Source organism: Fukomys damarensis, unplaced genomic scaffold, assembly GCF_012274545.1.
Source record: "Fukomys damarensis isolate Sample0158 unplaced genomic scaffold, DMR_v1.0_HiC HiC_scaffold_35, whole genome shotgun sequence".
NCBI classification, from domain to species: Eukaryota; Metazoa; Chordata; class Mammalia; order Rodentia; family Bathyergidae; genus Fukomys; species Fukomys damarensis.
This window is the reverse complement of record NW_022900947.1, coordinates 52,542,576-52,569,686: the sequence shown is the minus strand read 5'-3', so window position 1 is coordinate 52,569,686 and position 27,111 is coordinate 52,542,576. Positions and strand designations below refer to the sequence as shown.

The following is a 27,111-nucleotide window of genomic DNA, read 5'->3' as shown; positions in this document are numbered from 1 at the left end:
CAGGGCCTTTTGCACTACAGGCAAACATTCTACTGCTGAGCTACACCTCCAGCTGTAGAAATTTTTGAACAAGATGCATGGTCACATTTTAGAGATGCTTCCTGTTCTGAATATACAGGCAACTCCTACAGAGTAGACACTGTGTTCAGTCGGTTTCTGAAGGTCTTCAGACTCTGAGCTTTTTGGTTTTCTGTTATTTGGTGGCATCAGAAGGTTCATGATGATGTTTGAAGTACTTGGCTGATAACCACATGTTGGGGAAAAATAAAGAGCAGCTATTACATTCAGCCTGCCTTGCACTCCAAAAACTGGAATGTAATCCAGCCAGCTTGACAGCCTGTGACATGTGCAGTTTCTTGGTTTAATGAAATGCTCTCCCTGTTTTGAACTTCTTCATTTATGAACAAAGGGCCCACACATTCCGTCACTGGAACTAACTTTAATTTTTGTACTTCCTCATCACCTACTCACTCCTTGTTATGCTGTCATCTGACTTCTGCCTTTATGTTGGAATAAAAACTTCTCTCTCTTAGATCATCTCCTGCCTAATGACCAATTCCTACTGTCTCTCCTTAATCCTCATTCATCCTACCCTATCTGAAGCATTTGACATCGTGAACAGATCGCCCTTTATATTTCCTTTATACCATTGCACATGTTTGATAAAGCCAAATATAATTATGGAATGAAGGTAACTAACTGCACAATGCCTCAGGGTTTTTCATCCTCTTTCATGGAAGCATACACTATTCACAAGGATTTGTTGGTACTCCCTTATTTTCATGGACTCAGAGACAAAAGGATTCCCAAAAGCATAAATTCAAAGGTTAAACTACAGTTCATGCCTGTCCAGTGTTAGAAACCCTATCAGTATTTGAGTTAATGTCTTTCTTAACAGAGCATTAAAGTAAAAAACATACCAAAGTTATCATCAGTGGAATAGATAAATGGCCGTAAATTTCCCCGAGTCTCCTTCACAAAATAATCAATGACATTGAAAAGGCTTGGGAGTGTGACCTGTGTAAAAAGAAAGTGAGAGAAGGCTCAGTTTCACCTGGTAAAGATCAAGTAAGAGAAGGCTCAACTGCAGTTTAATAGAGATTGTTGTGTATTGACTGACCTCCAGGAAATCATGTCAGTAACATATTTCAGTGGTTTTACCTAACCATGTGTCAATTCTTTGTTGAGAAATTAGCCCTTTCTCATTGAGTATGATCTGATGACCAACAGCTAGAAGCCTTGCTCTCCCCCAATTAAGATACAGTAATGATTCAAGTTAGGACAGAATATTTTCCCTTCCTAAAATGTGAGCTCATGTTTAGGATCAAGAAAGGAGAGTGATTTCCTAACCAATAGTTACTAATAGAAGTAACTGTTCTTAGTCTCTGAAGATCTGCTAGCCTTCAGAATGCTTATTTATGAGAATATTTACTGTATAATAAAGTCATCTTTGTTTAAGTTGGGCATAGTTAGTTTTCTGTGCTTGAAATCAAAGAATCCTTAAAGCCAAAGAAGTTAAGCATCTGAATATCTCATTGTAACGGGAGAATTTACTGGTCTGGGAGTAACTGAAACGTGTCTCTGTCTCTAAACCAATTGTTTTTATACAAGGGAAATTTATCCCAGGTAACTCTGAAGAGAAAAAAGATCATATAACTCCGACCTGAACCAGGCATGGTGGAACACACCTATAATCCCAGCATTCTGGAGGCTGAGGCAGGAGGATGGGCGCAAGTTCAAGCCCAGCCTGGACTACAGAGCAAAACCCTATCTCAAAAAGCAAACAAACTAAACTTCAGCCTGATTGAGGTGTAGGTTGAGGGCTTAGGAAGAGTGAAAGGTGAAACAATAATCCAAGCTCTTAGTTTTCCTCCCACTGCGGACTCTCTAGGCAGGACACAAATGAATCCCAGTTGACCAGTTCCACATATGTACTAGATATACTACTTCTCTCTGACCATTGCTTCAATTTCCTTGATAATTTGAAAGATACTTTAGCAAGCTAACTCGATTTCCTTGATAATTTGAAAGATACTTTAGCAAGCTAACTCTTCTCTCCATTAAAAATACAGTAGGAAAAATACAGTAAGCATGGATCTAAGAACTGAGCAGCTTTGAGAGGATTTATGGCAAACGTGTGTGTTGCATAAACCAATAGCTCTCTTTGTCTCTAAGGGTTATGACTGAAATACAAGTAACTCAATTGCACTGTTTCTCTTTCTATTTGATCAGCACAATGGCCTGGAAAAGTAAAGGAACTAGGAGCTCAATTTTAGAAAACTGTAAATATCTTTTGAGACCCATCAGTTCCATTTAAGTTCTGTTCAGAGACATCATCACTGCAAGCTCAGATCACAAAGCTATATTCCTTCATAGCAGCCTAGAACATGTCACACTGTTATTGCCTGAGACCGGTATGAATATCTGTACTGAAAAACATTAAATTGTATATGTAAACTACTTAGCTCTGTGCTTAACATGTTATCTGGTGGTTCTGATTTTATACTGTTAGTCACTGATAAATCAGCTAGGCTTGGAGTGGGCTTGAAGACAAAGAAACCCTGTTCTGGGCCAGGGATTTAGCTCAGTGGTGCTACCGCCTGCCTTGCAAGTGCAAGGTCCTGAGTTTGATCCCCAGCACCAAAACAACAACAACAACAAAAACAAAAACCCTGTCTTCACTGCTATGTTTTTATTAAGAAGAAATTTGTCAACTTCAGCACAGCAGGTTTGAAAGGCCTAGATCAATGGTGGCAAACCTTTTAGAGAAGAGTACCCAAATTATGACCCACAAGCCACTAATGTATCACAAAGTGCCAATATGGCAATTTAACCTGAATACTGAGGTTTTAGTTTAGGAAAAACAATTCATACATTAATATCTTTTGTCTTAAAAGAAAAACAAATAACACATGTGCCATAGGTTCACTGCCACTGGTCTTGGAAATAAGCATATCTAAATACTTATAATTGGAGCATGTAAGACAAATGTCTAATAAAAATACTTTTTCTCCCCTGAAACAATTATATTAATAAGGACTTGAAGAGAACAAATATAATCTCAGCTACTTGGGAGGCTGAGTAAGGCATAGGAATAGCAAATCTCAGGCCACCTTGGGCAACTTGCTCCTTTCAAAAAATAAAAATTCAAGGGCCAGGGATTTAGCTCAGTGGATCTGCCACCTGCCTTGCAAGCGCAAGGACCCGAGTTCAATCCCCAGTACCCCGCCAAAAAAAGGATGGGGATGTAGCTCCGTGGCAGAAGTGCTTGCCTAGCATGAGAGAGGCCCTGTAGCATCCATTGATTGCCAGTAGTGCAAAGAAATAAAGACTTGCAGAACAATGAAGCAAAAAGTGTCTTCAGAAGCATTTTCTCCTGTTCTGCCTCACCTGCTGTTGTTGCATCTCACTTCTCGTTGAGGGCATCTGCCCCTGCAGGACTCCTTAACTTACCTGTGTCCTAGAAAAGAAGTCTGCTTTCCCACCTTTCCTTCTATCCTATAAAGGTAGGTTTGAGAGGAGAGAAAATTTATCAGCAACAAAGAAATAGCTACTTACAGGTTTCTCCAATTCAATAGTGTAGTTTTCTCCTGTGCTTACTACTTTGTAGTGCTTGACTCTTGGCATGCTAAAGAACAATACAAAAGGTTATATGATTGGGTCAATGCAAACTAGAATTAGTATACATTATTTTTATATAGTAAACCTATGTTCCCATGACTATAGTTTTTGGAGAAAACTCCTTGTTTGTTTTTTTTTTAACCTGGTTTTCTGTGTCTTTGTTGAGAAGGGGTGATTTACACACTAGGAATATAGGAAATCTGGGTCATTGAATGGGTGAATGAGAAATTAAAAGGGAGACATCAAGAACTAAGAATAAAAATTAAAAATAAAGGCCGGGGATTTAGCTCGATGGTTCGGTGGCCTGCCTTGCAAGCGCAGGGACCCAAGTTCAATCCCCAATACCAAAAATAAATAAATAAAAATAAGGCAAAAAATTAATGTTTAAAAAAATGTATGGGCATCAAAAGGGGAAAAAAAACCAGAAAGGATTATCTTTTATTTATTTATTTATTTTTAAGGATTATCTTTTAAATGTCAATTCCCCACGAAGTACACATTTTGGTGAATGAGTCTACATCTTCCTTTTCTTTTCAATTTTGACAGAGTCTCACCAAGTGATTAAATGGCCCAGCTGGGCTTGAACTTGCAATTCCCTTCCCTCGGCCTCTCAGACTGGTAAGATAATAGGCATTTGCCGCAATGCCTGGCTGCCTTCTTCTTTTATAGTTACATAGTACTCTAAATTATTACCACCCTGAATATATGATATTTTATTGATTATGAACTCCTTAGAAACAAGTAGCACATTCTTGTGCCAGTGCTGGGCATATAATAATATTTATGAAAAAAAATTATTAAATCACCTCATAATGCTATCTCCTAGAACTAAACAGATTTATACTGAGAGCAGAAGTCAATATCCCTGCCAGTTAGTTTTAGCAATAGCATGTTTGTCTTGAATCCCTTTGATTCATATGACAATAAACTTTTTCTAATGCTTAAAAGTTAACAGTATTTATTATGTCATTTGTTTGAATGACGAGATTTGTCCTTTGTCCAGAAGTTATTTAAAGCAAGATTGTTCATTAGGTTAAGCTGTTCTGCAAGGTCTTTCCACCTTTTTAAATCACTTCTTTCTCCATTTCCATGGATATTACAGTTCTTACACTCAACACACTATATAGAAATCTTCTACTGAGAAGTCTCTTTCCTCATTGCCTTTTTATCCAAGTCTCCTCTCAACTGGATACTATGTTAGAAAACAAGTAATAAATTAATTTTCATGACCTATTTTTTTAAAAAATGGCAGAAAGCCAACCAGTTCACTCCCTTCCTAAAATAACATATTTTTTTTTAATGTTGAAACTTCACAAGTCAGTTACAGACTGGTGAAGAAATATATTTAGACAGCACAATCTTACATGTACTCATTTGTGGTTGAATCTAGCTTTATTTTTACCACCTAGCATGGGCAGATCTTCGTAATTACATAGTTATTGTAGCAAACTCTCTCCAAGTTCAGTTCGAATTTCTGTATCTTATAAAGTAAATGCTAGCTATTCCTCGGTTCAGATTCTCGTTCTGTTTTGTGTGCTTTCCTATTTTTTCATCTATAAAATGGAGATGGTGATGCCATACATCACAGGGATACTTTGGGCTAATGGTTGCAAAGTCCTCAGTAGTGTCTGACACTTTTAAGCACTCGGGACATTTTAACTATATTTTCACGACACTTTAAATGTCATTTAATTTGATCATTTCTGTGACTCTTGGCCTCTTCATTTGCAAAACATGTAAAATCCTGTCTGCCTCGGTATTTTTATTGTGCCTGAAGGCATTGTTCACCAGCTCAACACAGGGTTCACAAGTGGGACCTGTGTGAAAGGGGGAGTGTTTCTGCTTCTGTTAGTAATGACCATCACAAGGGTCTCTTGGTATGTTGACTAATAGGAGAACGCTGAAGCAAAAAGGAAGGTGGAAAAAATTCCACTGAAAGTTGCTTAGGCTTTGACTCTCATTTTACACCTTTTGTTTGTTTTTCTTTCATATCTTGTTTTGTTTTAAATATTTTCCACTGCTTCCTTAGCTAATAACTTTCCAAGCTGTCTTTACCTAGTCAATAATTTCCAGAAAACAAAACCAAAACATAGACTAAGTTGTAGAATAGCTTTCTGTTTTATGAATGCATTCGCCACAGCTGCCAACAGTCTGGGAAAGATGGGTGATACTCTACACCTGTTCATTTGTCAGCAAATGACTGTTTATTCCTAGAAGAGTCTTCTTTCCCACAACTGATTTGTTAACAGATGGAAAATATTTGCTCTCAAGAACTGCTTTGTAAACGAACTTGTCCTGTTCAGCTGGTGTTTTACCACACATACTCATCTACCTTCCATGGCTGAACACTTCTCTATAATGCACTTGTAAGAGAATTAGTTGGGTTTTTGGAAACACAGGTGTTTCCTGATAGTCCAGATTTCTACTAAAGTCTTTTGTTAAGCTGTAATTCTAATACTTTTTTTTTTTTTTTTGAGACAGGGTCTCACTATGTAGTTGAGACTGACCTGGAACTCACTGTGTAGTCCAGGCTGTTCTTGAACTCACAGTGATCGTCCTGGCTCAGCCTCCCGAGTGCTGGGATTACAGGTGTGTGCCACCACTCCTGGCTCTCATACATTTTATAATTGTTGTCCTAAACAATTAAGTGACAAGGCCAGGGAGCGGGGATTTAGCTCAGCAGCACCACACCTGCCTGGCAAGCAAAAGGTCCTGAATGCCATCCCTGATACCAAAAAATAAAAATATAAATCAATAAATAGCCTGTTAAATGGAAGATATGAAATTCAGGCATTCTCAAAGGCATGTTCTGATGCATTAGAGACACAGATAATGATCCTTAGCATTATACATGTAATCTGGTTCATAAGGAAAATTTGATGTTACGAACAGTTAAAATTTTGCAAATATAAGTAATTCTCCCAAGCACAATGAGCACATACCAATCCCAGTGTTGGAATGCTTTGGCTTGACTATATACCTCACTTCTTGCTTTTTAAGTCCTTACAGGAGGAAGTGATTTTATTACATTTTTATGACCATCAGCTTACATCAAACTGGAAGTGAGCTTACTAAAATTAGAATTACATAACTTTGATATAAACTCCTTTTCCAAACGCTTAGATATTTCAAATACAACTAAAATACAATATAAATCTAGTAAATCTGTGGCATTAAATGCATATGCTAATGAGCTGGGGATTTAGCTCAGTGGTGCCGCTGCCTGCCTTTTAAGCATAAGGTCCTGCAAGGAAAAAAAAATTCATATCCTAAGTATAGAAACTCATTGCATGCAGTCGCTGTCGTGCCTGACCCAATTGAAACCTGCTAAGGTAGCATGCAACACTCATCAAACAACAAAAAGGCCATGCTACTCCCAATAAACAGAACAGAAGGCCCTAAAGAAACTTTAGGACACAATAACCCTGGTGCTGAAGAGTCCAGTATTATATGCACACCTGTGCTGCCCAGCCTTGGACCCTCAAACAAACATTTCACTCTAGATCCTTTAGTATTATAGCCCCCTTCTCAGAACCTATAAAAATTTAGTTTCTTTCCCAGGTAGCTGCTGACATCATTCATGATTTCAGCCTGCATCCAGAGAGAATAAATCCAGCCTTTTTTTGTCATATAAAACCTGTGTCCAGGTGGCCTCTCCTGTGCCATTTATAACAGTCATAGTCCACATTTGTAGCAAAAATGATGTTATTTCTCTAGCTCAGTTGTATGGAAAATGCATAACTAATTTAGACAACCTTAAAACAGATCTGTAGCTATTGTGCAGGAAATAGTTCACATGTGAGCAAATCAAACAAACCAAGAAAGGAATAACAAAAACTTATCACTTTCTTCTGTGACCTACTTTTTTTATCAGTTAGATTATATTTCTTAAAAAATTTTTCTATGAGAATTTTAATTCAATTTTATATTCTTTTGTTTGTTTGTTTGTTTGTTTTTTGAGACAGGGTCTTACTATGTAGTGGAGACTGACCTAGAACTCACTATGTAGCCCAGGCTAGTCTCGAACTCACAGCAATCCTCCTGCCTCAGCCTCCCGAGTGCTGGGATTACAGGTGTGTGCCACCACGCCCGGCCTATATTCTCCTATTTTTAAAAAGTGGAAGTTAATAGATAAAGGTATTCTATCTTATATGTGATATTCAATTCCCTACACTCTGAAAAAAAATGAAAATATCCTTGACCAAGAGATGCAAAACCAAAAAATACACTTTTCACCTAGGAGTTCTAAGCTTAATGATATTTAATGGTGATGATAACTTTTGTTTCTTTGGGCTTTGTTTCAAGATAGTCAAATTTTAAATCAAATAACCTATAAATTTAAAAAAAATCTACATACTTAACAATATCTCAGTGGAGTTAAAATTTCATTATTAATGTGTAACATATGTTATTAAGATAACACAGAAAACATCAGGGAGCCACATAAAGATTGACAGATATTCACTGTAGAACACACACAGAATCAGGATCTGGATTACCCTCTAACATTATTCTGTTCATGCCATCTGTTCAATGTTAGTTTATACAAAGTAGTTAGTGTATAAAGACAAGTATCTATATACATGGACTAATTGGCCAGTGAATACAGCTTTTGAGGCCATAGCTAACAGTGCAGTCATAATGCCATAATTTTAATTTTTCATGCAAGTGACTGTATTCTTTTTTGACTATTTTTTTTTACTGCTTTGACTCATTATCACTGCCTTCATATTGACTCCATTTATAACTACAGAGGTTTATCACTCAAGTTTTCATAGATTCTTAAAAATTACAGTGGTTCTTAAAAGATCCACTCTCTCTAACTACAGACATGGAAAAACATTTGCATTTAACTGTTTCTAACTTTGTCACTAGTTAACCAGTTTTACCTGAAGAAATTACTAACCTTATCAGGAGAGTCCTAAGTAGCCCTTTAAGAATAAGTCAGACTGTAAACAGCCCAGCAGCCTTTCATGTCATCCAGAGTAAAAGTCTTGTCTCTACAGGGACCAGGCATGTGGTGCCCACCTGTAATCCCAGCCCATACTCAGGAGCCTGAGGCAGGAAGTTTTAGGCCAGCCTGGGCTGCACAGTGAGTTCAAGGCCAGCTTTGGGCTACATAGTGAGATCCTGTCTCAGAGAATCAACCAACCAACAGAAAACCTGCAGGACTTTGAGTGATCTGTCCCTGCCCCACCTCTAGAATCTTATTTCCTAAAACTTTTCTTCTTTATGACTCCATTGCAGACACAATGGTCTCCTTCTGTTTCTTGAACAAACTAAGCATTCTTCTGCCTCTGGGCCCAAGCTGCCTGGCCTGTTCTTAACCCAGATATTGGCTAAGTTTATTCCTTCACTTTCTTTAGATCTCTGCTCCAGTGTAAGTGAATCAACTAGGCCTTTCAAGACCACTCTATGTTAAAACAACAGCAACTACAAAAATTTTCTCATTTTATTGCCATTGAGGATTCCTGTCTCTCTCATCCTGCTTTTACTCCATAGACCTTATCACCATATTTATATTTTAGTTACATGTTTATCTGTAGTCTGTTTTTCCTTACAAGAAGGTCAATCACTTCAAACCAAGGATGTTGTTTTTTTCTAAATTGCGTATCCTTAGTGCCTAGAAAATTATTTGGCACATAGTAGCTGACCAATAAATAATCATTGACTTGAACGGATGAACAATACCACCATTATATCTAGGACCAAAGTGACTTGTTCATTTTTCTTCCCCACTTCAGCTATTACCTGTGGCTCATTCTGCATTCTTTCTTATTGGCATGCTTTCTCTATTCTGGTTTATACTTTTAGCAACAAGATAGGCATTGAATCCAACTTGTATAACTTTGATTTCTAAAGCAATGTCATGTTTTTAACAGTAATACACATTTTTAAATTAAACATACTCTGTCTCCTGTCGGATAGTGATGGAGTAGTTTCTACTGTCACTACCAGGCCTCAGAATCATATTTCCTAGGGAAGGGTTCTTCTCCAACATTTCAGTTGCTTCCTTCCGGGAAACTGTATAAAAACATCTAGACAGGAGCGAGTAAAAAACAGATTTTTAATTGATGAAGATCATGACTTAAAAACAGAACTGTCAAAATACCTCTCAGAGCTACATGTACTAACTTTTATTAAAACTTCAATTTTATTGTTACAATTATAATGATACAATGACCTAATGCTATAAGTCTATGAGTACACTAATGCCAATGCTGTCTCTAATTTCCTCAAAGCCTCTTTAGATAAAGAGGACCTGAAAAATTATCTACAGAAAATTATAGTATAATCACCACTACCATTGAGAAATCAAAGACAGCAATGAACAATGTAACCCCAGTCTCAGGTGGTAAGCAGGATCTTGGATAAATATTGGTTGGTGGTTTCCTTTCAGGGATATAAAATATCTCTAAGTATATCTGGGATCTTTGCTTTCAAAAACTGATTTTAAGGATGCATCCAAACTTACTCCTTTCATGGAAGCAAAGTCTTTGTAACTAGGGAAGGGTGGAGGGGGTGAAGGGAGGACAGGGGAATGGGGAAGAACTGAGAACTAAGATACATCATGGTACAAGATCCCAGCAGTGGATATAACTGTACTGCATACCTAAAAAGTACCAATAAACTTAATTTAAAAAATCAAGTTAAAAAACAAAACTTACTCCTTTTGGTATAATATGCCTTTCAATTGTAATGTTAGTGTTTTTACACATTTTTTAAAAATAGCACTTCTTGTTTTTTTATAATATATATTGTAGAAAATGAAATATATAGACATAGTCATAGTTTTAAAAACTGGCAGAGTATGATATACACCAAAAATATCTCTAGGTGGAATGATTCTAATCTTTCCTTTACCTTAATCAACATACCTTTTTTATTGAGAGAAAAAAAAGAAAAAGAAGCAATTTTTTGACCTTTATTCTTTCAGTACAGTGGTTATCTTTGCTTTCAGCTACAAGAGGTTGGTAGATTTCAGTGATTGTGGACTCTGTATTAGAACCCAATGTCAAGTTTCATTGGCATGAACCCCAGGAGAAAAGGGCTCACAATCTTTTCAGCAACATAGATGATGAATGTTTGATGTTTATTCCAAAGTTTATCCTCAAGAGCATAGACTCCATAACTACTTACTGGTCCATGGATTGCACAGAACATTCCAAGCATTTAAAATTCTTTGCTATAATTTTAATAGAAAATCTGTCAATTATAGAGCTGTGTGATGAAAAAATATCTTTTCCTTCCTTCTTCACAGGAACATTTATTTAGGTCTGAGCTCCGGAAAGATTATCTGTCTGGTCCAATGGTGTGGGTAGAAGGGGATTTCCTGTGTGGTAAAGAGTTGGTTCCGATCTGCATTGTGTTGATCATGACATAGAAGAGGAAATGTGGCCGGTACTCAGAGACATTCACTTTATCCCTAAGACTTTGCATGGTCCCTGATTAAACAAGGTCAAATGAGAAACTCTCCTTGGTAATTAGAAACTAGTCTTAACTAAATAAATAAACGAGAGTCAGTTGGGCACTTACGCTGGCATAGGGTTCAGTGCAATCACCTGTTCTTCACTTGGGGCCTTCTCTTTTTCCACAGATGTGACTGGTAGCTGCTGTCTCTCAGACCTTCTTTTCTTTTCTTTCTCCAGGACTTCATGCAGTCTAATCACTTGCCCAGGTAGAAGTGAAACACTTTGGGGCACAGACAACTGAAACCATTAAAACAGTAGGCAGTCTAGAAAGACAGCTAAATAATGTGCTGGTTTTTGTAAAGATAAAGCTTCTGTGATTCTAGGGAGCTTTAGTCACCTGGAAATGTGGATGGATAGAACCATAAATGAATTTTGGTCCTGAGGGGGTGTCTTAGAAGGACCTTTGAAGCAACTAGAACGTGCACATGGTACCCACTCTTCTTCCAAGAAATCTCCCTTTTGAACTGGTCCCAAACCAAGGTACATCTACCTTGTACTACAAGCTAATTTAAATAATGACAAAACTCTTATTTTTCATCCTGAGCTTGCTAGTTCATCGATGCAAAGGTTACACAAAAGCACCTACAAGGTACTTCATTTTTCCACAGGGAAACTTGGAATAACTCAACCATATTATGACATTATGGGATAAAGATGAAACTGTCCACTAGATGCCAGAGGATCGGCAATCAGAGTGCTGTATTTTGACATGATTGTGTGTGTTTCAAACATTTATACATATGCAAAAATTATGACTCTTCTCTACATATTAGTTGGTTTTGTTGTTGTTACCTTTTCTAGAGGTATATTTTGAATTAAGTCATCTGCATATGTCCTCCTGCATTGCATCCCAATGCCCCATTTAGTCCCAGGGTGGCTCCAAAATCATGATGGTCTTACTTCAGCCTCCTGAGGGCTGCGGGCTGGAATTACAGGTACCACCATGCCCAGCTAATTTAGCCCCTATGTATTCCTAGCTATGTGCTTTTGGGAGATGGATATAGTCTGAAAACTTTTCTGTATGTGTCACCATTGAGTCCTCTGAAGCCTGTCATTTCTGGTTCCCATCTTTATTACCACAGGGAAGTGCACTCCTTCCAGGGGACACATGAGACAGTCCACTGAGTGTGGGAAGAAAGCAACGGAGCTTCACTTTCTATTTAGCTACTATTTCATTACTTCAAATTATTTTGGAATATATATCTATATCTATATAGATGTAGATATATATTTACATATAATATTTATTTTGGAATATATATCTATATAGATATACATATCTATATAGATAGATATAGATATTTACATATAATATTTAAGTAAAAATTCACTAATAGGGATACACAATTAAAAAGATTTAGAGACCATTCCTTCCTTTTATTTTTAAATACAGGGCCTCACTATGTAGCTACCAAGCTGACCTCAAACTCACAATCTTTCTGGATTGCCTTCTCATTAGCAAAGATTACAGTTGTATGTGCTACCAAGCTAGACTCTAAAGCTATTTCTTAATATGCCAAACCACAAGAAGTAGCATAATGAGAAAGAAACTAAGAAAATAGTTTACTCCTTATTTTTTATTTATTTTAATGTTTTCTTTCAGCTACTTATTAAATGTCTATTACATCTCAAACATTGTGCGTGCATTATTGGAAATAAGCACAATAATATAAGATAGATATTGTTATCCCCACTTTACAAGTAAAAAAACAACATGCTCAGGAAAACTAAATATCTCATCCAGAGTCCCCTCACTAGTAAGTTGTAGAACCAGGACATAAACTTAAGTATGTTGATTTCATTGAAAAGCAAGGGTCTCAGCTCACAGAACTGTCCTGTGCTTCTCACGCTTCTCTGTCAAAGTTCCAACAGCATGGTGTGAACGTTCACACACAATGGTCTGGATCTTAGCACAACACACTTGCAGAGCACAAAAACTGAGAGTGTCTTCTCTTGAAAATCCACATGAATTTTATCTGATAGTCTGTTACACAGTTTTTCCTAACTCTTTCTCTCTTTTTTTTTTTAGTACTAGGGATCAAACTCAGGATATTGTATCGCTGAGGCATGTGTGGCACCACTGAGCTAAATCCCTGGCCCCATAACTCATTTTGTTATTCATTAAATTTGTTGGTACATTTTAGGTATATATTATGATCACATTCATCATTGGGATTTTGTACCTGTACATGATATATCTTATTTCTTGTTTTTTCCCATTCTCCTTCTCTCTCTTCCACCCCTCCACCCCTCCCTATTTACAAAAGCTTTGTTTTCATTTTTTCCTTTTTTTTTTTTGCATTTTATTCTTTCTCTTCCCTCCCGCTGCCCCCACTTCCCTTTCCCCTTTAAACCTTTTCTTCCCATTTTACATTATCTATTGTACATTTTGGTCCTCATTTATACTTTCAGTTTCTCACACCAGAGAAACAATTCGGTATTTACACATGTGTCCTATTAATTTCACTTAAGAGTATGCCCTCGGTGCATCCATTCAGCAGTTAATGGCTCTAGTTTATCAATAGCTGAATTTTTGTAAGACAAAAACAAAACAAAACGCATCTTTATCCAGCCACCAGTTGATGGGCATTTGGACTGTTTCCAAGATTTAACTATCTTTGACAAAAAAAAGCCAAACACCCTCACTGGAGGAAAGATAAGCCTGTTTAATAAATGGTGCTGGAAAAACTGGGTTTCAACTTGCCAAAGATTAAAACTAGACCCCTATGTCTCACCATGCACTAAACTAAAATTTAAATGGATCAAAGATCTAAATATTAAAACCGAAACACTAAACTTGCTAGAAATAGGCTAGATAGAACTCTTGAAGACTTTTCAAACAAAACCTCCGTTGCACAGGAACTGGCACAATGAATCAACAATTGGGAACTGTTCTTGTGAAAAGCTTCTGTACAGCAAGAAAAACCATCAATAGAGAGAAGAGAAAATTTTTACCAGCTGTTCCTCAGGCAAAGGTCTACTATCTGGAATATATAAAGAAGTTTAAAAAATCAGACCCCCCCAAATTGAAGGACCCAGTCCAAAAATGGGCAACTGATGAAGAAGTAGAGCAGCAAATAAACATATTAATAAAAAATGTTCAACAGGGCTGAGGAATTAGTTCAGTGGCACCTCGCCTGCTTCACAAGCACAAGGTCCTGAGTTTGATCCCAGGTACCAAAATAAATAAATAAGTTCAACCTCACTGGGCATTAGAGCTGCAAATAAAAACAACACTGAGATTTCACTTCCTCCTAGAAAGAATGGCTGCTATCATGAAATCAACCAATAACAACTGCTGGAGGCCTGTGCAGAAAGAGGAACCCTGCTCCAATGCTGGTGGGAGTGCAGACTGGTGCAACCACTGCGGAAATCAGCATGGAGATACCTCAAAGAACTAGGACTAGAAGTCCCATTTGACCCAGCTGTTCCTCTGCTGGGTATCTCCCTAAAAGAATTAAAAGCATCATACTATAGCCATGTATGCACAGGCATGTTTATAGGGGCAGTTTGCAATATGTATGTGTGTTGTGAAATAAAAATTATGCTTTGTATCCTTACTTTAAGGAAAATAGTATAAGCAAAATGTTAACCAAACCTTCAAGTATAATTAGAGCATTAAAAAGGATAACAAGCACCCCTCTCCAGTGATTTTACTGTATTCCTCGATGACCTAAGGAACACAGGCTACTAAAAGAGGCACGAAGGTGCACAGTGATGCTTTTCCATAACAGAGGAACGAAGTGTAATTTCCCTAAGAGTTTCTTCCTCCAACCTCCACAAGGCGACATATCCTTCACATCTTTACCCAGCCACATTTCTCACCTGTCGTGATTTAACTTCCCTACACAGTAGCTGAGCCTTCAACCTTTATCTGTTACTAGCTGAGATAAAGAACCAGCATCCAACATCTTGGAAAAGGGTTTATTTCAAAACACTTCATTTAGAAACTAGCGTTGGACACAGTCTGTTTAACGCTGACCCTAATAAACATAGAAAATATTCATACCCTCTAAATGTATCAGAGAACATGGTGTTTTGTGGGAAGGAGCTGTTTATCAAAAAAATATCTCCTGTTTCTAAGACAGTTGCTCCAGTGGCTTCATTCAAATTAATGGTAGTTATCTTGCTGCAACAGTTAACTCTAAACCATAGATCCTACTATTTGCTTCTGATAAAATGCTGTCCAGTTGAGGAGATAAGCATTTCTTTGTTTCAAAATTCACTAATCAGAAAAATACAGATATCAAAACTGTGGCTGGTGGTGCATCTGAAGAAGGTAAGGCCTCAAGATAAAGTCAAAATGGTCAGACGTGTATACTTCCTTAAGGAATAAGCAGAAGTATAATTAGTACCCCTAGTCTATTAAGTCCAAATATGCATCCAACACCTGGATGGGTGCCCAGAGCCCTGGGCCCATCCCTTCCCCAAAATGTTCCTGTTTTATAAGTCATAGATAAGCCAAGGTTAATGATGCTAGCCATATACCCTTGCTAAGTGCCCTGATTCCCTATTGGGTTAATACTAGCCAAGCAGCTGAACTTACAATCTTATTGGTTGATTATAGTTTGACGCATATTGTACTCACATTGTGACTTTGCTATAAATTACCACTGACAAAGGACCTTGATGTCAACCTACTCTGGACCCCTCCTTTCTCTCAGGAGTTATTCCTATTTTCCAATAAACCCTTCCTACTCTTAAAAAAATTAAAATAAAATAAAATTCATTAAACAAATGTGTAAAGATGAATATTGTTTGGCCATCTCCCCTTTTTATTTTATGCATGTTATTCATAAAATTTGCCTCAGTATTTTATAAATATAAAATGAATAAGAAATTGTAAATTATTTTCAAATTGCTCTATGAGCTATAAATATCAGAATAAACAAAGAACTTACGTGTCAAAGATAGGATGGAAAAAGTAGATCTTTCTGACCACCTGTTATTCATGAGGACCTTGCCTAGCTAGTTGTCTTCATAATTATCGCAATGTGAAATGATCTTATTTGCTTACTTGCTTTTTTTTTTTCTTCCTCCTTTCCAATTACCTGATAAAATGATAACTTTCAGAAGCAAGTGCAAGGGTTTGGATCTGTCTTTTTCAATTGCTGTATCTTCAGCCATTGTCTCTTTTTTTTCGGTTTTTATTTTTATCAGTCTGTGTTCGCAGTACATGCCCTTACATTTCTTCTGGGGAGTCGGTCCATGCACACAACAGATCTGAATTCTTTTCTCATCACCTCCCTCTCCCTGCCCCTGCTTCTCCACTTGATCCCCTTCCCTTTTGCAAAAGGCATCTCCCTATTTTTTACTATCTGTCATTTAATTTGCTCTTTGTTTATATTTTGGGTTTCTCATATGAGAGAAAACATGATATTTAAGCTTGTAGATCTGCTTTATTTCAGTTCAGATTAGGTCTCCAGGTGCAGCCATTTTCCTACAAATGGTCCAAGTTTACCCTTTGTTATTCTTCACTCTCTTTCTTCATGGTTCATAGTAGATGTTCAGCAAATGTTTCTGAATAAGTGGTTGGATCAAAAGTAAGGCCCTTCCAGGGGCTGGGGATTTAGCTCAGAGGTTGAGTGACCTGCCTTGCAAGCAAAAGGACCCGAGTTCAATCCCTGGTACCAAAAAAAAAAAAAGAAAAAAAGTAAGGCCCTTCCTACCTCTTTCACTGTAAGAATGAAGCCTCTCCATTCTTCCCCACTTTCTGTGTTCTCTGTCTATAGATGAAGACAAAAACAGATGAAGAAAGCATCAGTGGCTATGAATATTAATATTTTTATTAACTTAGATAACTTTAGAATTTCATGACTATTTTATGACAAGATATGAAAGCCATCAAAACCCAGCAAAATTGATAAAATACATATTCTTCTATTGAAGCATGCAGTTTAAAAGTCAATTGTAATTTTTAAAATCACTTAGGATCACATGAAATGAAGAAATATTTCATTGTTTTCTTTGCTTAGAACTATTAAAATTCATTTGTTATGAAATATTTCAATATTACTTTTATGGAAAATAGAAATGTATATCTCTAATCTGTTTGCTTATTAAACAGATAAATTGTGTAAATTTATACTTAAAAATAAATGTAAACTAACTTATTTCTGCATTATGTCAGTTAATGTTTTCTCTCTCCATTGGTATTTAATATTGACCAGCTCGAAGTTGGTACAAACAGTGTAGGTAGAAACGTCCAGTTCTTAGCTCTAAAATACTACTACTGCTATTACTACTATTAATAATAACGTTTGCAAACGTGCCTGAGTGCTTATAATGTCAACTATTGTTCTAAACCTTCACCGGTATTAATTTACTCTTGCTAAGTAACCATTATTAGGAACCTATTGTTTAGAGTGGGTTCCTGCACTGAGGCCCCACAGCCAGTCTAGAAGTCAAAAGGGAGACACACGTGCTAAAGTCCCACATCCCTAAACCAAAGTCTGGGTTGTTATGTGACCTCCCTGAGAAATAAGGAGAAAAATAACAGCCAATTCTGCCTCACAGGTCAATTTCAATTGGCATACTATTATATATTTTTTTCGGTTTTTGGTTCTTTTGTTTTTTGGGGTTTTTTTTGGTACTAGGGATTGAACTCAGTACCTTGTGCTTGTGAGGCAGCGGCAGAACCACTGAGCTAAATCCCCAGCCCTCGATTGCCATATTAAATGAAGTTTGTTTTCCCTTCATTCTTATAAAAAAAAAAAAGTTACCTGGAATAAATATCTAGTTATTTTTCTATTGCTTGTATATCTCTACCTTACTAGGAAAATAACTTTGAAATAACCAACTTGCTTTTTATTCTTTGTTTCTGCTTTTTTTCCCCCCTTCCTCTGTCAATGAAATCAATCTCTCCGGTTCAGCCCATTAGAACACATATTCTGTTTTATGGAAGGAAGTACAGTATTGCCCAATTCTAGAATAGAAAATAAAGCCAATTCAGATATTTTAACAAAACTGTTATAATTTTGTCCTTTGACAACTTTCACGGCAAATCAGCAAAAGATACTTTATTATTTTATAGATTTGTTTTGCACTTGAGATATATTTATTGAGTATCTTTAAATGGTGTGCACTATATAGGTATGGGTTTACATCAGGGGACAAAACAAATATCTTTGTTTCCATGGAGTTTAGGGTCCAGCAAGGAATAGTGAATAACAAACATAAGGGTACATTTGATAGTACAGAAAAAAATAAATGGAAAAAACAAAATGTAGATTAGGGTAAGACTGATTGATAGCATGTTTTGAGAGTAAAGGAGGGGAAAGGATGCAGTTTTAAGTGGGCCTCAGTGAGAGAATTATACCTAGACTTCTGGGAGAAACAAAGGCATAAAAACTTGAGAAACCTGCCTACAATCACACAGGTAATGAATAAAGTTTAAATCTGGTGTCTGACTCCAAGCCTCTGTTCTCAACTGCTATCTCCACAAGTGAGAACATTTCCTTAAAATGTAGACTCTGGGTCCCAGGAATTCAAGTTGGAACTGAATTATTCAATTCAAGGACAGCTTCCAAAAAAAACGAGGTGAGATTCCTGACTTTGTTAGAAGATAGAGTATAAGGTTTCATTATAGTTGTATATAAAATAAATGAACATGTTCTTCTAAAATCCAATTCCAAAAACTAGTTCTTGTTAAAGGGCAAGAGATAGTAACAAAGTATAAGACTTAACCCCTCTTATAATTCCTTTTTATTTCAGCTATTGAGTATTAAGAAGTGAATTCACTTCATAACTGCAGCTCTTTACGGACTCCTGTTCTCACTCACCTTCAGATGCACTTCCTCTTTTGGCAAAATAAGGGTGAAGTTTGCACAATTCTTTTCAGCTGAATTCTGTTCAGTAAGGCGTATAAGGTCTAGTACATCTAATTTGTCCACATGCTGCAAAGATAAAGGAAAATCCCATTAAACCCTTTCATGGATAATACACATTTGTTCTATCAGGAAGGAAAATAATGTTTTCTTTTCAACTGTTTCACACCTTGCATGAAATCCTGGCTTTCCCAATCTCAAATGGTATTTGGAAATGCATTAGTTTTTGGAGTTGAACCTGATTAACACATGTTTGTGAGAGCCAACTGTTAAATTTTCAGGAATTTTGCAAAAATGAGTAGTAGAACTCAGCCATTATAAAAAACTAAATTATATAAACATGCTGCAAGAATTAAAGACATCATATTGCAATGATATGTGCATACCCATGATGATAGCACCGTAATTCATAGTAATCAAATCTTGGAGGCAGCCTGTATGGTCATCAAAAGATGAATCAATAAAGAAAATGTAGTTTTACCAACAATTGTGTACTAATCTGCCACAAAGACAAACTTGTGAGTGAAAATGGACGAACTTTGAGACTATAATGTGAAGTGTAATAAATCTCATACACAAGCTTAAATATCGCATAGTTTCTCCTACGTGAGGAACCCAAGTATAAAGAGCAAAATTAAAGAGATAGTAGGAAGTGAGGAGACAGATATTGCTCAGATGGGAAGCAATCAAGAGATGGGTGGAGGGCAGAGCGGGGAGAGGGAAAAGTGATGAAAAAGTTATTAAGGTGTTATGTACATGTACGACTCCACACAAGGAATGTAAACACTATGTACTGCAAATATGCATTAATGAAAATTTTCAAAATGAAAATTATAATTAGAACTCAAATTATTACTTTCTAATCATGTCCCTTATTTTATTTTCTGTGTGTTTCAGGTTATTTACATTTTTGTACCACATGGTAAAAAATATTATATCATAACGTTTTTACAGTGCTTTTCTTCTAAACCCTGAGTTCAGTGAGGTCATATTAATAAGTTGAAATGAGTCATGGAAGGAGAGTTTACACTATGGAAAATAATGGTATGCCTGTTCAAATTGGGTTTTGATTTACTGTCCCAGAGGAAACACTTTTTTTCTGCATAAGAGCAAATAATAATTACTTTAGGCATACATACAATCTTTATTACAGATTTTTTGCTTTTGTTTTTCTTTACAACACCTTAAAATAGTTTTTAAAAAGATGTTTACTTAGCTCCAAGACTATAAAATCAAGCCAGGCCAGATGGGGCCAGATGGGGCCAGACGTGGCCCAATGTCCACTGACTATTGGTCACCAGACTAGACTGCAGAAAATAAAAGGCAAGATGTTAACAATGCAGCTGAAATTTCAAAGTTTATTGTGTCTTAAGCTGTTTCACTATAAATAGCAAAAAAAAATCAATAAAATAAAATATTCTTCCAGAATTAAAAAATATTATGTAATTCATCAGAAAAGTTGAATCAGCAAAAATCAAGGAAAGCATTTGGGAATCAATCGGCCATATGGAAATCTCAATAAGGGACACTGTGAAATTTTAAATTGTGTGCTGTGTATTTTTTATCATTAATATTCATTATAAATTTATGTGTATATATTCACATGCACATTTTTCCAAAAAGTCACTGTTTAATATTTCATATACCACTGGCCATGAGTATCCTGTTAAGGAACTCCTATATCATCCAAACGCAATAAAAATATTTGTTCTGAGCAATGGGTCTATGCGGATTGATCCGTTTGCAACAGGCCACACTTGCCCTTCTCTTTAGCATAGTTTTAAGGGTTTGTTTGTTTGCTTATTAGTTTTTGCTAACATAGCCCCACCCTTGATTTACCTTCTTTAAGTTTGTCAGTGTCCTTATAGGTCTTATTTTCTTTTTCTGAGTAAAGGAGTGCAAATAAATATTTTGTAGAGTTATTTCTTTATGGTTTGGGTTAGAGTTAGCCTTTTATGTTCAATGAACGGAGAAGAAATAAAAATGGAAAGAGGGGCTTAACTTAAATTAAGAACAGTTTTTTTGATGGCCTGTCTGATCTAGCTCGGTGAGTTTTTGCCGCAACAAAGAGGAAACAACAGAGGAAGAAGTGGCAGAGTTAGATAGAGTGTGTGGGCAGATCATTGATTAGAGGAAAGGAAGTCATATCTTCTGTTTTTAAGAACCCTAAATGTCATCTGTCCAATCCAAGTGCCACCTAACCGTGACTAGGCTTCAGGTTATCCCTCCCTGCAGTCCTTCAGCCAGGGGCTGGACACTCCTCACAACACAGCCCTCTTGCTTCCTGTGAAGCTCTGTCTAACAGTAAGCATTCTCTTAAATTGAGCCAGTTTTTCTTCCAGTAATCTCCATCTACTGGCCCTTTTCTCTAGAATAATCCTAAATAGATTGAGGGACTCTTTCATATGACTTCGTGATAGCCTTTCAAATACATAAAAGAAGTTTTATATTCTTCCTTGCATTAAGTGCATAAATACACACAGTTCTCACCTGCTCTGTCCCAGCACTTTCTCCAGACTATTACCCCAAACCTTCCTGAAGGGTCTGCATCATCTTTTATTTTATCAAAATTGACAGGTGGGCAATATGCAGCATTTCATTATAACAAACTCCTCATGAGATGATGGTTAAGAAAGCTGGCTCACAAGAAAGACCTAGATCGTTCCCCTTTTATTAGCTGTCTGATCCCTATACTTCTAAAATCTTTAACCTTGACTTTTCTCATCCAAAAAAAAAGGGATTAATATAGTACCCCCTAGGGAGAGTTGGTGTAAGAATGCAATAGATAACTCCTGTAAAATGCTAAAAGAATTACTTTGTGCTAGCTACTATCTTAGATCCTATCTCTTTTAATTCTTGTGATAGCCTTATGAAATGAGCTGAGTTCTTCTGAAGTTTAAAGATTTTGAGGATGGAATATTGGTGATCTCTGCCTCTCTTTGTGTAGTTTGTTCCTCTAGATTCACATTTATCCTTTTGCCTTCCAGTTCTCTTACAACAGGAGAGGGACCTAGATGGACTACACCAAAGGCCTCCATCAGCCTTTGAGTTACTGTTGGGTTAGACCACTAGAGAACACGGGCAGATGCAGCAGGGGGAGTGAATTTGGGTATTTAATACCTGTGTGGTTCATCCCTTAATTAAATATCATACTTCTCTCAAGAATGATCTGTACCTCTCTTTCAAGCCTAGGTGTGGTAATACGGCATTGTTATTATTATCCTCAGGGTTTTATACTATCTTAGTGAGCCTATACTCTGTCCACTGCTTTAAGGATTTATATAACTTTTTTACTAAACTCTTCAGAGTGCCCAATATGAGATGGTGTCTATTCTTTGTCAGTATTCTCATTGATACATTGAGACACTGAAAAGTTAGCTAATTAGGCTAAGATCACACAGTTGGCAGGGGCAAGACCAGCATAAAACCCCAGGTAATCTGTCTGAACACACCAGACTGTCACTCATCAAACTATACTGCCTTACAACATGAGGTAATGAACAATGATTGTTAGCTCTGTCATTTACTCTGCATTGTACAGAGTTTAGATGAGGTCTTTTGATGGACTGATGTCAGTGGAAGTTGGAATTAACAATAAAAAACTTCCCTTTTTAAAAACTTTATCATGGAATTTATAAACACCTTTGTATAAGCCTTTCTATTTGGAATTGCAGTAAAAGATGTCCATTTCAAATTTGTTTTTTTGTTTTTGTTAGTTCATTTTTAATAGCTTCTGGCTAATTCACCACTAATGGTGCTCAAATGCCTGTAGGTGGGATACATTATATAGGCTAAAATATTGTTTTTCTTCTTATTGAGTTTATTGGTACATTCTAGGTCTACAATATAGTTACATTCATTACTGGGATCCTGTACCTTCACATGACAGTTCTTGGTTCTCATTTTTTCCCTTGTCCCTGCCCTCCCTTCACCCCCTCCTCCCCTCTCCATTTATAAACTCTTTATTTACATTTTTTCATTTTCTCATATTTTTTCTTTTCCCTTATTTCCTTTCCCCTACCCTTCCCACTTTCCCTACACATTTAATCCTTTTCTTCCTATGTCACACTCTTAATTATCCCATTAGGATCTTGTGTACTATTATAGTTTTTCACACCATAAAATATTTTATTTATGGAAAAAATAAAGCACACAATCAAACTTTGAAATACAGCAAATCTCAGAATCCCTTTGTTGTTATTCTCATACTTGATGGAGTATGTTTTTATCTTTCAAGAAAAATTAAGTTCTGATATTATATGTTATGTCTTGGGGATCATCTTGCTCCTTTCAAATTATAATTGCAAATAAAAGCAACATATGTAAGGAAAATTGAACCTATCACTTGGTATTAAGAAATTTATATCCAGATATATAAAATTTCTACTTATTAACTAAGTTCTAATCATCAGAATCAGAAATAAAGCAATGCCAAGTTAAAAACATGAGTTAATACCTTTATTCTTGGATGGCATAAAACCCACAACAAATGAAAGACTTTGTAATAAGGGTATATAGGGAAAAATTAAATCAGCACAACATATTTTACTACTTACTATTATACTTTTTTTGTCAGTATAAAAGAAAAGTGTAGCTCCTCTCAACTCTGTCCAATAATGTTTATATTCCTGTGGGAAAACAATTGTAAACATTATCCCATTAGTGTATATCCAACTATTTTCTTTTTGATATTGTGCTTTTTAACCTTCTTAATTGCTTGCATGAAGTTCTTTATCCTGATAATTCATCTACTTTTTGGTACTGGGGATTGAACTTGGAACCTTGCACTTGAGAGGCAGGTGACGACACCACTGAGCTAACCCCCCTGTCATATAATTCTACATATAATTCTTTATTAAATCCTTGTACATGTCAGAAGGGTCCCTGAAAGGCCTAGCTTGAGACCAGGGTATGGTATCTTCTTTCCAGGACAGATGGAAGGATGAATGAATTTATATACGTAATGCAGTGGGAGACTACATAGCTCATTGTTTGTTTCAACAAATAGTGTATATTATTAGTGGAAATCAAGGAAATGTGAAAAAGTGATAGTGACTTTTTTTTTTGCATTGTGGGTTGAAGCCATATCCTCCAGTATTCTAGTGAAGCACTTTACCACAATAAAAATAATGTAACACCCGATGTCACACTAGCAACTTTGAGGACTAAATTTCATCCATGTGCTAATACTTCATCATTAATACATTCACATTACTGTGAGTTCTATAGAAAATAATTAAATTTTAAAACTTTGAATAACTGACTTAGACCCTAAGTTCACTAAAGTGAAAGTCTGTTTGAATAGATATAAGATTAGCTGTATTACAAAAGAATAGCAAATGAGTTTAAACAACAAAATCTTTTCATAGCTTAAGACTTATCTTCATACTTCGCTCTTTCCAAAAGTATGTTTTCATAAAAATTCCAGTGTGTTTAGCAGATATATTGATCATTTCTCCCTTTAGGGTTTAATAAATTGAAGTTTTGCAATTTGCTATATCATTAATTAATATAAGAGAGTCACAAAAACATTTTTCTCCTTCTTTTGTACATGTAAAAACACTTTCATTATAGTATTCTGTGTCTCCTCAGTCACAAAGTATCATTTATCCTTTTTAACCAAGCAAATATTTGTCATTCCCTTATGTTTTTATTTTCTCCAACAATAGGAACTCTACAATTCTATCTTGTCTTATTTTCCTTACTCCCAAGTTAAACATTATACTGGGTATTATAATCATCATTCACCACCCCCCACCCTTGGTACTGAAGAGTGAACCTAGAGTTCCTCCTGCCTCAGCCTCCAACACAGCTGGGATTATAGTGGTATACCACTATGTCCATCTTTTTCTTATGTCCTTGATAGAATTGGCTTTTGTTTGTATTAGCTTTCTCTCCTCTCCTTTCCCCCTCTCCTCTCCTTTGTGCCCCTCTTCTCCTCCTCTCCCTTCCACTCCTCTCTCCCCCACTCTTCATTTTTTTGAGAGTGCTTCTCACTGTGGTGCCCACACTGGCCTCATACTAGCCATCCTCCTGCCTCAACCTCTGAGCAGCTGAGATTACAAATTCGAACCAATGCACCCAGTTTAGTTACCTTATTCTGTATAAAAATCCACACTACAGAACAACCCAACTCTTGGGTCCACTTAGTGGACTGAAACAGCACATGTTTTCTCTTTCTGTCTATTCTGTGGCTGGTGTGGGTGTACTCCGCTGTGGCTGGATGCGGCAGTTGGCCACACTCACTGTCTTAGGTCTATCTGGGGATATGGAACAACTCTCTCTGTGTGGTCTCTCATCAGTCATCCAGTCGGCCAGCCTCGACTTGTTCACATCCTGGCAGAAAGATTCCCAGGAGGAAAAGGGAGAGAAGCCCCTGATGTACAAGCATACTCTGAATTTCTGCTTCTGTCACATGATCCAGTCCAAATTCAGAAGGCCAAAAACAGACTCAACTTTTTTGTGGAGAAATAGAAAAATTCATATTTCAGTGGGATGTGCACACAGTGAGGCCTAATCAAGTGAGAAGTATAAAGTATACATGCAGCAAACTGCCTCTGAGGGATTGGAACACAGGACAAAGTGTATTTGTCCAGGCTCTGTGGTCTTTCTACTCTGTTCTATTATCCCTGATTGACAGCTGTCTCTAACAGACCTAATGATGTCTCATGCACAAAGCACAAATCACCACAGAAAAGATCAGTTCAAAAAAAGCACACAGTGAAGGACTGGCTAATAGATGCAATTACACAACTGGTCAAAGAGATTCTTCCTTCTTCTTTGAGATCCAGATGCTCAATATTTGCAGATCCCTGATACACATCAGTCAGTTTAAATTAATTTACAAGAGAATAAATCTTAATTTCATCACCATCAGAAATCAGAAGATGCAAAGCCCTTGTGATAGCCCTTTGCCTTGTTTTTTTCTGCCACTTCTTACGCCTTCCATTCTATCCTGTGCAATCTAACGCTGCCAGAATAAACCTTCTCCTTTGAAGAGAATAGGGCTGAGCATCTGACAGGTAAATCTGACAGATTGTGCTCTCAAATTAGTCCCTTCCTGTCTGTCCTCTCTCAGCTCAGTCTACTGAGACTCTACACACTGGCACATAGCAAATGTCCTATAAGTGTAGAATTGGACTTCTCAAGCTGAGTCACTGATCTGAGGTGATGCAAACCTACTTAAATCTCAGGTAAATGGTAGCACAGTTTTGGGTTTAAGTCAAAACCAACATGCTGATAAATTCTCACCCTGTTCTTTGTTTTAACTGACCTCCTTTGTTTAACCTGCCATGAGACAGAAAATTGTGTGTGGCTAAGAGCCCCTTAAAGTTTGTCAGGTTCCCTCTGTTTGTATGTGCAGACATCTCTCTATGCTCCATAGGAAAGTACAGAGGTGTTCAGTCACAACAGATCTGGGTAGAGTTGATCAGGGGAAAACGGGAGTCTAACAGCTAAGCAGAGATTCATGGAAAGGGCTGAGAATAATTCATTAAACTGGAAAAAGAGCAAGTATAAAGGAACTAACTTGAGTGCAAAGGCAAGACTGGAAGGAAAGTAAGCTTGCAGCTAGTAACATGCCCCATAAACTGCCACCACAGTTAAAGATCTAGACCTAAAGGCAGGCAGGTACGTGGAGACTTTCGGGCTGCAGTCTTAACTTTATTTCTAAGACCTCAGGAAAACCAGTGTATCCTGAGTCATCTATAAATATCATTCTCAAGCAATAATGTCTAGGCTTCTATATCTAGTGACGAAATTGCAGAATTAGACTGTTTATCACTTGACTCCTTGTACTTTTTTTCTCAGTGAAATAATTAGTGAAAATGCAGTCAAATACAACTCATTATAAGTGGGAAAACTTGAAAACTGGAATTTTTGGGTTGGGTTAAGTTCTTTTCTAACCTCTCTCCCAATAAAATGGCCTTATTCTCTCTCTGTGAGCAAGTAAAGTGCACTTGTCTAAGGAAAGATGTAGAGTGGTTCTCCAAAGTGCATAAACTCCAAAGGTATGCAATATAATCCACTGGGAAAGAAACTTTTGTAGCTGGGCGTGGTGGTGCACACCTGTAACCCCAGCACTTGGGAGGCTGAGGCAGGACTATCGCTGCTAGTTGGAGACCAGCCTGGGCTACAGAGTTGAGTTCCAGAGCAGTCTGAACTACGTAGTGAGACCCTGTCTCAAAAAAACC

General features: G+C 36.9%; 1 protein-coding gene across 1 annotated transcript in view; it reads right to left on the bottom strand.

Annotated features, from left to right (window-relative positions):
- Stap1 (signal transducing adaptor family member 1) overlaps positions 1-27,111 on the bottom strand; it is a 54,365-nt gene that overhangs the window by 9,551 nt on the left and 17,703 nt on the right. The window contains exons 3-9 of the mRNA XM_033758832.1: positions 23,476-23,547; positions 18,875-18,988; positions 16,763-16,819; positions 11,158-11,330; positions 9,531-9,659; positions 3,559-3,628; positions 921-1,017 (exon numbers count right to left, since the gene is read on the bottom strand). Coding sequence (XP_033614723.1) covers positions 921-1,017; positions 3,559-3,628; positions 9,531-9,659; positions 11,158-11,330; positions 16,763-16,819; positions 18,875-18,988; positions 23,476-23,547 — 712 coding nt within the window. The remainder of the gene's footprint in view (positions 1-920; positions 1,018-3,558; positions 3,629-9,530; positions 9,660-11,157; positions 11,331-16,762; positions 16,820-18,874; positions 18,989-23,475; positions 23,548-27,111) is intronic.